At 43.6% G+C, this 13,104-nt stretch overlaps 1 protein-coding gene across 12 annotated transcripts in view; it reads left to right on the top strand.

The window, feature by feature from the left end:
- CLEC16A (C-type lectin domain containing 16A) overlaps positions 1-13,104 on the top strand; it is a 377,291-nt gene that overhangs the window by 285,914 nt on the left and 78,273 nt on the right. For all 12 annotated transcript variants that reach the window (XM_033914729.1, XM_033914726.1, XM_033914722.1 and 9 more), the window contains 2 exons: positions 1,784-1,935; positions 7,655-7,859. In XM_033914729.1, coding sequence (XP_033770620.1) covers positions 1,784-1,935; positions 7,655-7,859 — 357 coding nt within the window. The remainder of the gene's footprint in view (positions 1-1,783; positions 1,936-7,654; positions 7,860-13,104) is intronic.

Raw genomic sequence — 13,104 nt, 5'->3', positions numbered from 1 at the left:
AAAGTTTCAAGACGAGCAAAACATTCGCAAACTTGGTGCCTCGTAAACCGAGCTTGCCTCGCTGTACGAGCGCCCCCGCGATCCGGCATCCCCCCCCCAGCGATCCGGCACCCCCCCCCCCCCCCGCTCGCATTGCCCCCCCTCCACCGCGATCCTACTTCCCCCCCGAGCAGTCAATGACACTTCCTTTACCCGACTTGGCACCAGTGCTGGTGCCCGAAGATCCTCCCTCTTCTGGCACGGCCTGGGCTGGGCGGTGCATCGGAGATCCTCCTTCTTCTGGTCTGGGCTGGGCTGGACTGTCTTTGAGCATTTGCGCATGCTCAAAGCCTTCTGGTCTCGCTCTCTCCGAGATTGAGAGCGAGACCAGAAGGCTTTGAGCATGCGCAAATGCTCAAAGCCAGTCCAGCCCAGACCAGCCCAGAAGAAGGAGGATCTCTGACGCACCGCCCAGCCCAGGCCGCGCCAGAAGAGGGAGGATCTTCGGGCACCGGCACTGGTGCCAAGTCGGGTAAAGGAAGTGTCATTGACTGCTCGGGGGGGGGGGGTGGAAGTAGGATCGCGGTGGAGGGGGGGCAATGCGAGTGGGGGAAGGATGCCGGTTCGCAGGGGGGGGAAGCCAGATCGCGGGGAGGGGTTTGGAACAGCGTCTGATTCCTCAAGGGGGGGGAGAATGGAGCAGCGCCGGTAGCCTCGGGGGGGGGAGGAGAGGAGGTGGAACCAATCAAAGCAGTTTCCCTTACTTCCTATGGGGAAAATTGCTTTGATATACGAGCAATTTGGTTTACGAGCATGCTTCTGGAACAAATTATGCTCGTAAACCAAGGTTCCACTGTATTTCAATGAGTATAACAGTTTTTTAAAAAGGGGAGGACAAAACAAAACATACAAATTATATACGTTCCAATACAAACTGGTACAAAAGGCGAGAGGGATGAACTACAATCTTTAAAGAAAGAAAAGAAACATTTAGGGAAGAACACATATGGTGGGAACACATAAGAAAAAAAGAAAAGAAAAACAACAAAAAAAGGGAAAGTAGAAGAAAAGAAATAAAATGATAATTTGGCGACCTACTCGTAGGATTGATTAAGGTCTGTTATGTTGATTAAGTTATATTGTCTTTGTTTCAAATGCGTCCTTATATAGAAAGCTTTTTAAGGAGCGCTTGAATTTATCTAAGGAACAGACAAGAGTGCTCAGTGCAAGATGCAAATAATCTTTCACTTAATACGTTGCATATTTTATTGGGGAGAGATTATGAATAGTTTTAAATGAATTAAGAGCCACTTTAATTATAGGCTTGTACATTATATCAATCGATTCCTGACAAAGCTTTCTTCTGTTAGAGGGCGGCACTGCAGTCTATTAATTGCTGTTATAGCCAGCATATAATATGGGGAAGTACGTTTGACATGAATCTTAATCAATCAAGGACAAATTGCCGTATGTGATGTTTCACTTTAGAAGTGTAACACCATTTTTCCTCTGTATCAATATTCTAAAGCCCTGAAATATTCAGCCTTGTAGATTGTACATTGTGATTGATAGATAATCTTCTGTGTTGTTCAGCGTGTCTTTCTTTGTTTGGGAACAGTTCCTATGCGTCCAGGAACCTCCTCGAACAAGAGACTTTTTGTTGAATATTGTATTAGTCGTTGATAGACTTAGGAAACTTGATTTTGAAAGTGTCTTTCCTTCAGATAATTGCAGTGTCTAGAAAAATGCATAAATGCCAGTCATTGTTATCATTCCATAACTATTGGTATATTTTTCCTTTCAGACAACAGTGATCTTATTGCTTGCACTGTGGTTACAAAAGATGGAGGCCAGGTCCAGAGATTTCTAGCTGTAGATGTTTACCAGATGAGTCTGGTGGAGCCAGATAACAAGAGACTAGGCTGGGGTGTGGTGAAGTTTGCTGGCCTTTTACAGGTAAGGAAGTGTATGAGTTTTTTCAGTTATTCTGTTTCTGAGCAGTCCATGAAGAAGTCAACAATATCATTACACACATTTAGATATTTTGTTAATAGAATGAGTCCAAAAGATACATACAAAATGTAGAAGATGAGCAAGCTGAATAATCATATACAATAAAGACTATCAATGCCATATAACTTTCCTTGACAACCTTTCAGATTGTAGTATTGATTTTTCAGTATTAGAGAATAATATTTGTTAGACTGGGCTTAGGTCTACCATTTAAGATGATGATAAATTAGCTTCTTCCATGATCTGTTTGGTGGATTCTTATGCCAGTAATTCCTGCTTGGTCAGTGTGAAAGCTCAAGTGTAGCTTTCCCTTAGTAGTTTATTTCTACACATAATAAAATTGCATTGGGATGAGAATAGGTGGAAAGTCAGGCTTTGATCATAACATAAAATTCCAGAGCAGAATAAGTTCAGGATTGAAGTGTGTTAGCAGGCCATTTTAAAAAGCCGACATATTTCTCACACTATAGGACAGATTCAGTAAATGGCACCCAAAGTTAGGTGTTATAATCAGTGCTCAGCTAGTATTCTGTAAAGGACATTCTGCACAGAGTGACATTTACCGTATTTTTCGCTCCATAACAACACCCCACCCCCGGCCCGGTACCTTTTTTTTAATCCCTGTGGTCCAGCGCTGTAATCGGCAGGAGCTTTCCGCGCTTCTGCCCTTCCCTCGCTGGATGGCTGCCTGAGTCCTGATCTGTTGCGGCAGAGTGGCGCACAAGGCAGGTGCAAACTGCCTGCCTGGTCCCGCACCACTCCCTGAATGGCTGCCGTCAGTTCTCATGGCAGCCATTCAGGGAGTAGCGCGGGACCAGGCAGGTGTGCCGCTCTGCCGCAACAGATCAGGACTCAGGCAGCCAACCAGCGAGGGAAGAGCAGGAGCACTGGACTTCCAGGATTAAAAATAGGTACTGGGGGGGGGGGGGTCCTGCCTGCAACTAGGCCTACACCTACCACTAGACCTACCTTCCTGCCTGCCTGCCACTAGGCCTACCTGCCTGCCCTATGCCCTGTCCCAGCCTGCCACTAGACCTGCCCTGTCCCGGCCTACCACTAGATCACCAGAGGGGAGACATTTGGTTCAAAAAAAAATTTTTTTTCTTGGTTTCTCCTCTTCTAGGTAGGTGCGTCGTATTGTCAGGTGCGTCTTTTAGAGCGAAAAATATGGTAATTGAATACAAGCTTAGTGTGCATTTTGGGCCCAATCCTATATATGTTGCCTAAAACATCAGCATCGACTAGTATAGCACTAAGTAATGATAATGATAGGAGGCTTGCGCCAGAAGACGTATGAGGAGAGACTGGAAGCCCTGAATATGTATACCCTAGAGGAAAGGAGAGACAGGGGAGATATGATTCAGACGTTCAAATACTTAAAGGGTATTAACGTAGAACAAAATATTTTCCAGAGAAAGGAAAATGGTAAAACCAGAGGACATAATTTGAGGTTGAGGGGTGGTAGATTCAGTGGCAATGTTAGGAAATTCTACTTTACGGAGAGGGTAGTGGATGCCTGGAATGCGCTCCCGAGAGAGGTGGTGGAGAGTAAAACTGTGACTGAGTTCAAAGAAGCGTGGGATGAACACAGAAGATTTAGAATCAGAAAATAATATTAAAGATTGAACTAGGCCAGTTACTGGGCAGACTTGTACGGTCTGTGTATGGCTGTTTGGTGGAGGATGGGCAGGGGAGGGCTTCAATGGCTGGGAGGGTGTAGATGGGCTGGAGTAAGTCTTAACAGAGATTTCGGCAGTTGGAATCCAAGCACAGTACAGGGTAAAGCTTTGGACTCTTGCCCAGAAATAGCTAAGAAGAAAAAAAAAAAAAATTTAAATTGAATCAGGTTGGGCAGACTGGATGGACCAATCGGGTCTTTATCTGCCGTCATCTACTATGTTACTATGTTATGTTTAAGTACAATTCACTAAAAGTTAGGTGCCCATTATAGAATCACACTTAGCATCACTTAAGCAGGTTTAGGCAGTGCTAAGCATTCTTAACAGGCACACTCTATTTATGCCAGGGTTTTCTTGGCCTAAATGCCTGAGCCTAAATCAGGTGACTAATGGTTCCTAACTCAAAAACACTTCCACGATCAGCCGCCCCCCCAACCACGCCCACTTTTAACTTTGCACTTTGTACTATGCACCTAACTGTTGTTGAATCATACTTACCAAGTTAGGCACCTAAGTTTCAATTAACTCCACTTGGTACCAATGAAGAGTTGTTGAGTGCCGATTTAGCCTATTACTCAATTAAGTTATGTGCCTACTTTGGCTAAGTGCCCTGATGTAGACGTGTCATTCTGTGTTACCCATGCTTTTTAATACTAGGCTCACCATACTATTTCACACCATACCATGTTTGTCATATGCTTTGTTAGGTATGTTTCACCATCCCTGTCTGACAGTGTTTGCCATGCTATTTCCTACCATACTATGTGTGAGTATGATGCAGGGTTTGGAACTACAGCCTTGGCAGCCTGAGATTGTGGGTTCTGACATGCACTGCTCCTTCTGACCTTAGACAGGTCACTTGGTTCCCCCAATACCCCAGGTATATTAGGTAGATTGTGGGCCCACCAGGACAGACAGGGAAAAATGCTTGAATACCTGAATTCATGTAAACCGTTCTGAGCTCCCTTGGGAGAACGGTATAGGAAATTGAATGAATGAATGTAGGCACACCTTATAGAATTTGAGGGTTTGTGCCTAACTTTGGGCGCGAGTTCTTTAGCCTGCCAAAAACTGATATAAATGCTTGTGTCCTACAAATGTTAGGTGTACAAATGCAGATATTGTACCGGGTGGGCCAAAAGTAGGTATACACTATTTATTTTTATTTTAGACATGTCACGAATAACATTCATGTGAAGTTTTTGTATCAGTTACATCATTTCGCTTTTATTTGATTATCATTACTTACCAATGGAGAAAGTGTCACAGAGGTCTCGGTGGGCGACACATTGGCCTCCAGTGACCACAACATGGTATGGTTCAATCTTAGGAAAGGTTTCACTAAATCTACCACACTGACCAAGGTCCTCAAATTCAAGGACACAAACTTCAAAGAAATGGGAGACTTCATTCACCAGGCGCTACAAGGACAAGCAGAAACCGATAGCGTGAAAGAAATGTGGTCAACTTTGAAAACCACCATACAGGAAGCGACAAACCGCTATGTTAAATTAGTAAGTAAACGGCGAAGGAACAATAAGCCGAAGTGGTTCACTGCGGAGATCTCGGCCCTTATCAAGGAGAAGAAAAAAGCATTCATATCTTACAAACAATCAGGGAAACAGGTCTCTAGAGCAGAATACTTGACCAAATCAAAAGCCGTCAAAACGGCAGTCAGGGAGGCTAAGTTTCACATGGAGGAGTCTCTGGCAAAAAACATCAAGAAGGGAGATAAATCCTTCTTTAGGTATATCAGTGACAGAAGTAAAAACTCAAGTCTTAGGAAACCAGACGGAGACTATGTGGAAAAGGATTCGGAAAAAGCCTAACTATTAAATGAATACTTCAGCTCAGTCTTCACCCGAGAAGCGCCGGGGCTTGGCCCTCAGCTACAGACAAGGGTTGACTCAGTTGACCCGTTCAGTAACTTCGAGTTTACACCCAGCAGTGTCTACAGTGAGCTATCAAGGCTCAAGGTTAACAAGGCAATGGGGCCTGACAACCTACACCCCAGGGTGCTAAGGGAGCTGTGTGATGTCCTGGCGGAGCCACTGTCCAAGCTCTTCAACCTCTCCCTTAGGAAAGGCAGCGTCCCGTCAGACTGGAGGACGGCTAACATCATTCCACTCCACAAGAAAGGCTCCAAGATGGAGACAGCAAACTACAGACCAGTGAGTCTAACATCGATAGTAAGCAAACTAATGGAAACTCTAATAAAACACCAATTGGATAAGATCCTGGATGAGGAGAATCTACGGGATCCCCATCAACATGGATTTACAAAAGGGAGATCGTGCCAATCCAACCTGATCAGCTTCTTTGACTGGGTGACGGGGAAGCTAGATATTGGGGAGTCCCTGGACATCGTATACCTGGACTTTAGCAAAGCATTCGATAGCGTACCACACCGCAGGTTGCTGAGCAGGATGAGTTCTATAGGATTAGGTGACACATTGACGAAATGGGTTGGGAACTGGCTTGGAGGTAGGCTTCAAAGGGTGGTGGTGAACGGCACACCCTCTGAAATGACGGAGGTGATCAGTGGAGTGCCACAGGGCTCGGTCTTGTGCCCAATCCTATTCAACATCTTTATAAGGGACTTGGCAGAAGGGCTTCGGGGTAAAATAACATTATTCGCCGATGACGCCAAACTAAGTAATGTAGTGGGCAAATGCACAATAGATGATGTTTCAATGCCCGACAACATGATGCACGACCTACTCCTACTGGAGCGCTGGTCTAGGTCCTGGCAACTCAGCTTCAATGCCAAAAAATGCAAAGTTATGCACCTGGGCAGCCAAAATCCATGCAAGACTTACACCCTAAATGGCGAGATCCTAACAAGAACTGAAGCAGAACGTGACCTAGGGGTGATCGTCAGTGAGGACATGAAGGCTGCCAATCAAGTGGAGCAAGCTTCATCCAAAGCAAGACAAGTCATAGGTTGCATACGCAGGGGTTTCATCAGCCGAAAGCCGGAAGTCATTATGCCATTGTATAGATCCATGGTGAGGCCCCATCTGGAATACTGTGTGCAATTCTGGAGGCCGCATTATCGCAAGGATGTGCTGAGACTGGAGTCGGTTCAGAGAATGGCCACCCGGATGGTCTCAGGACTCAAGGATCTCCCATACGAGGAACAGCTAAACAAATTGCAGCTATACTCACTCGAGAAGCGCAGAGAGAGGGGGGACATGATCGAGACGTTCAAGTATCTCTCGGGCCGCATAGAGACGGAGGAAGATATCTTCCTTTTCAAGGGTCCCACGACAACAAGAGGGCATCCGTGGAAAATTAGGGAAGGGAAACTACGAGCTGACACCAGGAAATTCTTTTTCACAGAAAGGGTGGTTGATTGCTGGAATAGTCTTCCACTGCATGTGATCGAGGCCAGCAGCGTGCCTGATTTTAAGGCCAAATAGGATCGTCACATGGGATCTATTCACAGGGCGAAGGTAGGGGAGGGATCTATTCACAGGGCGAAGGTAAGGGAGGGACATTAGGGTGGGCAGACTAGATGGGCCTTGGCCCTTATCTGCCGTCTATTTCTATGTTTCTATCATTCAGTACTTAATACCTGTAAAATAAAAAGAAATAATGAATAAACACTGTATGCCTACTTTTGGCCCACCCTGTATAAAATCGAGCCTAATTTGTGAGAACGCCCTGACCTACCCTTGCCCCTCCCATGGCCACACTTCCATTTGAGTTGCACGCTTTGAAATTTAGGTGTACATACTATAGAATAGGACAGATCTATGCATCAGTCCTAATTAATACCAATTATTGATACCATGTAATTGGCTAATTAGTTTACATGCAGATCTGGGTGATCTTTACAGAATCCAGGGGTATACGATATATCCAGGTTTACTCTGAGCTATGATGGACACTTTCATAAGCATTAAAAAGAAGGGGGAAAAAAACCCTTAATTTTTTGACATAGGTGTGTTTCGGTCTGAAAGAATTTTGTTTTCTTACAGGATATGCAGGTAACAGGCGTTGAAGATGATAGTAGAGCCCTCAATATCATAATTCACAAACCTGCTTCTAGTCCCCATTCCAAGCCTTTCCCTATTCTTCAAGCTACATTTATTTTTTGTGATAACATCCGATGCATCATCGCAAAGCAGCGGCTGGCAAAGGGGCGTATCCAAGCTCGTCGCATGAAAATGCAACGGATCTCAGGTAAGCTGGAAACTTAAAATATTCTTGCTAGTTTTTTCTGAATTTGATGGCTATCTCACAAAAGAAAAAGAAATTAAAGTCTTCCCACAAAAATGAAACATTCCTACATCCTGAGTTATGCATAATCTGTTGAAATTCTAATATTAAAGTCATTTCTATGATGTTAAAGAACCACAACCATGATAAGTGGCCATATTGAACAGAGCTTCACAAAAATTCCATTGGAAGTATTTTCATTTTAGCCACGAGTTTAGCAGAAGCGTAGTTTAGCTTCTCTGCCATTATTCTAATCTAATCTAATCTATTTCTGCATTGCTCATACCTAGGTAGGCTCAAGGCGACTTAAAGAGGGGGGTGAGGAAGGAGAAGGGGGAGGAGGGGTGGAGGGGGGAGGAGAGGATACAGGTGATTAAGTGTCAAATAGATGAGTTTTCAGTTTCTTCTGGAATATGGTGTAGTTAGGTTCCATCCTGGTTATTTCAGTAAGGTCATTCCAAGTTTTTACGCCTAGAAAGGTGAGCATGGAGTGGGAAAACACATTTGTACTGCAGATTCTCTGCTCCTCCAGTACTTTTTGCATTTATAACTGTATGTTGTGTGTTCTCAACCCAGTCTGTGGGACACCAAACCGGTCAGGTGTTCAAGACACAACGAATATGCATGAGAAACTTTACATACAACACAAGCAACACATGCAGATTTATTTCATGCATATTCATTGTGGGTATCCCGAATACCTGACTAGCTAGGTTTGTCCGGAAGACTGAACTGAGAACCCATGACATATAGCTAAAAGATGCAAGATGTATTCTATAATAAGATTCCACTGAGGATTGATGACCTCTGATTAAACTGATGAGCCATTCATCTCTCAAAGTAAGATGAAAGGAGGAAAAAGAAGTACAATAAAACTAAATAACCATCTTATTGAAATCCAAATAGCTTGTAGTGTTGAGTGAGATGTTTAAAGTGGCATAAAGAACAGTTGCTATTGAGTGTGGTGTAGTGGTAAGAGCTAAAGTCTCAGTACCCTGCGGTTGTGGGTTCAAACTCCGGGCTTCTCCTTGTGACTCTGGGCAAGCCACTTAATCCTCCCCAGGTACATTAGATGATAATAATAATAATAACAGTTTATATACCGCAGGACCGTGAAGTTCTATGTGGTTTACAATGATTAAAAGATGCTACAGATTGAATAGAATTAACAAAGTTAAGGGTTAGTGATTAACAGCTCTAGGAAATCAGTTGTTGTAGACTAAGATTGTATAGGTCAGTTACCTAAATACTTCAGGAACAGATATGTTTTTAGGTGTTTCCTAAATTCCCCATAAGAAGTAGGCAGATAGATAGATTGTGAGTCCACCAGGAAAGAGAGGGAAAATGCTTGAGTATCTGATTTGTAACTCGTTCTGAGCTTCTTTGGGAGGACGGGCTAAAAAAATCACATACATACATACATACTGTATATACATACATAAATACCATACCATATTGTTTCTTATACCCCTCAAATGTGAACTGGTAATCATTTGGCTTACATAAGATTAATAAAGTTAGCAACATAGACATTATGAATCATAGCAAGACTATAATGAAAACAGATGCGTTTTTAGCACCTTCCTAAATTGAAGATAGGAGGAAGTCTGATATAAGCAGGTCAGGAGGCAGTTCCAAATTTTGGGGCCTTGAAATTCGAAGGTGGATTCGAAGAGTGATTTCCTCCAATGCATTGGGCCTCAATTACACACTTTGTGGACTGTTGTTACTTTTGGGTGAAGTTGGGCAGAGGTTTTAGCTCGGTCCTACTTGGTCTGCACGAAGGGCGGTACAAAGGGCTCTTTGGCGGGGCCCGCCGACGGTGCAGGCCCACCTGAAAAGCAGCCCTTTAAAGGGCTGCTTAATCAGGACCAAGAGGTAATAGGTGGGGCCTCAGTTCAGCTGAGAATATTAATCAAATGGGAGTACTATAGCCAGAAGTTGAAGAGATAGCCTTACTTAGGGGGTCCTTTTACTAAGCTTCGTTAAGCACTAGCACATGCTTACTGCAGCAAAACATGGCTTACCATGGGATGTACTCAGGCATCTCAGCAGTAATTTTTAAATGTGAAAGTATTACCTGCATGTTCTGCACAAATCAATTAGTACAGCTACATGCTAACCAATTAGGGCATGAGCCCTTACCCGGGAGTGAAAACGACCTTAAGGCATGGGGGTAGCCCATGTAGGGATACACTAAGGCCACTTTTTACCACCTGTTTATGTAAGGTTAGCTCTAGGCAGGTTAGCTCTTACAGATTTGTATCTCACTCAGGCCTTAGAAAATCCAAAAGGCCAGGTTTGAGCTACAGTAAGTTTTGGGATGGAGATCAACGACTGGGGATGTAGGAGAGAGGAGACAAGATGGGGAACTGCTTGGGGGCGGAGGGCAAAGTGGTTGCATCATAGAATTCCTATGAGCGTCGGAGCAGTTCCCGCCGCTGCCGGCGCTAAAACCCGCGCTATGCGTTTGTAAAAGAGGGGGGGCTAGTTTGGTTGCAGTGAAGAAAGAGTTGTGATAGGAACTCGTGCTTTATAGTCTACTTGTGTACGTGTGTTGCTTGCTCAAACACATTTACACCTTGTATTGGAGCATCAGCTTTTGTGTGCTGTTGAGACTGGTTTTGCATGCCTATATTTATTTATATAAATAAACATCGGCACGCAGAACCAGAGAAACACTGTGAATAAAGCTTTTCAGCAGATGCTTCAAATTATGAAACTAACAAAATAGTGAAATAATGTCGAGCAATTCAAACAAAATGTTTTTGTTCTAAGACAGTGGTTCTTAACCTTGTTGGAGGTACTGAACCCCACCAGTTTCATATGCGTGTTCACCGAACCCTTCTTTATTCCCTTAGTTTTGCCGGAGCTAGACTAGAATTACTCAACTTGGCATTGCAAATCATGCAATTAGGACGCTGACTCCCATCACGTTCCGTTATACATGTGAATCCATATTGTACATATTCGTCCGACCACTTTCGTATTTTGCTCGACATAGTTAGTAAGGGATTAAAATATTAAGATAGGTATCACACGACGTACCATCACAACAGTTACAATTCGACTACTATGCGCATCAAATCCCCTACAGCACAGATAGGCCAAACGATGTTGCGTGATCACCTGCAGCCAATTATGGACAAGCGGGGCGTATCATCACGAATCATAAGCGCTTCGGTCACGTTCAATCATCTATCAGTTAAATCACAAATTTTGATCAGGAATTGATTGATGTATATAAGGCGTTAGTTACAGATTGATAGATCAAGAAACCGAGTACACGATCAGTCTTGATCAAAATCACTGACTAACTGATAGATGATTGAACGTGACCGAAGCGCTATATGAGTCGGAGGTGTGTTTTGACCGCCGCCGAACCCGCGAGACTGACTCACCGAACCCCTGGGGTTCGGTCGAACCCAGGTTAAGACCACTGTTCTAAGATCTGAAGAATTCTGGCTCTTAAAGGTGGAGGCTATGTTGAAGCCCACAGTTTTAAAGCTCAGTTCTTCTGCTAAGTTTTTGATTTGTTTTATTAACATTGTATATAGACTTGATTTAAATATTATGTTGTGCTTAACACACATTTCATTAACTTAAAAGATCTTCCATGTCAGCACTTGTAGTTGTATAATGTGTCGCATCAAACCAGTGCATGCACTAAATATTTTCTTTCAATTACACCCTTCCTAGGCATACATATCCCATTATAAATAGTGTTTCATAAGATTGACTGTTAAAGTAAGCTGCATCTGTAATCCATAATATTGGTGATGCAAAACCTCTGAAAACTGCAGTAATGTTTGACATCCAGGTCCCCTGGTATCCCCAGTAATCAGTTAACCAGTAAAAGCCATTCCAACGAATCCATGATTTCCCTGGAATGCAAGAACATTTTATCAATAGTAGAGGGAAGTAATCTTCTTAATGGGTCCATTAAATTCCAACTATGCTTTTCAGAGTCAGCCCTGATCAATGCACATGGTCTAGGAAATCATTCTCTGCGGTGCCCTAGCACATAAATAAAAAATATTCCTTATAACAAACTCTGTGTGCCCTTTTGGTCACCCCACCTTTCGCAGATATTTCAAGAGACCTTACCAAAAGCAGAGACAATTTATGCATTAGTTACCAAAGGATGTTTTCTGTTCTTGTACATTTTACAGTAAGAGGTGTTTAGCTTGGTTCCTGTTTTTGTAAAACCTAAGTACACGTGGTATCATTCACTCTTTTCCTGTTTAATTTTAATGCTATTCTGTTAAATGTATAAGTGATTTATTGAAAGTTTCTTGGTTTGCCAAATTTGCAGGCAAAGAAAGGGCAAGGACTTTTCTACTGCTGTGATTGCCCTCCCCCCACACACACTTAACCTCTTATTTTCCCCCAATGACCTCTCTTGAACCAAAATAACTGTCATGACCCCTAGCAGTAGTCTCACAGTACTTCTGTTAAGGGGCATCCTTCCATATAAGGAGAAAATTGTGAGAATATTGCTAGTACTCATGGTGGACATTTCAATTCCTGACAGGCCCAGGGGGGATTGCTTATTCCTGGGACCACTGAACATCAATGTGGACTCCCCTGTAGGTCTGGAGGGGTGCAGCAGGTGAGGCTGGTTATGGAGGGGGGCACTTGTGCTCAGAAGGTGAAATTTTGGACAAGGAATGGGTTTTCAACTTGAGGGGGATCTGAAATGGGGGATGATATTAAACAGGGGCAGGATATTAAACAGAGGAAGAGGGTGTATTATTGTGAGGGGAGATGCTAAACCAAGAGGTATTGGGAAGGGGATTGGAGACGGAGGACGTGTCAAGGGAGTGCCAGAAGGGGGACCGAAGACTTGGAGGCTTTGGAATGGGGATCGGAGACAGGAGATGTCGGGGGTATTGGTAAGGAAATTGGGGTCTGCTCTGTGTGGTAATTGTAGGGTAGATTCTTGATGCACCTTCTATAATTACTTGAACGGCCTTTCTGTTATGTCCTTTCCGGATTCCATACGCTAGGTGTTCAATCACAACCCACAGTCTGGGTATTGCAGAAATCCACGACTTTTATGAGCACATGCTCCACCTCCTTAGCCTGAGGGTTAGTAAACAATACCAGACCTCGATTGCAGTAATTGCCTTGCAGATTTTATGGTTCTTCTGTCTCTTGCCACTGTATTTAATTTGGATCCGGCTGATGCTTTTGCTGAGACTGGTCT

The sequence above is a fragment of the Geotrypetes seraphini genome, chromosome 11, assembly GCF_902459505.1.
Source record: "Geotrypetes seraphini chromosome 11, aGeoSer1.1, whole genome shotgun sequence".
Classification (NCBI taxonomy): Eukaryota; Metazoa; Chordata; class Amphibia; order Gymnophiona; family Dermophiidae; genus Geotrypetes; species Geotrypetes seraphini.
This window is presented reverse-complemented; position numbering and strand designations above follow the sequence as displayed.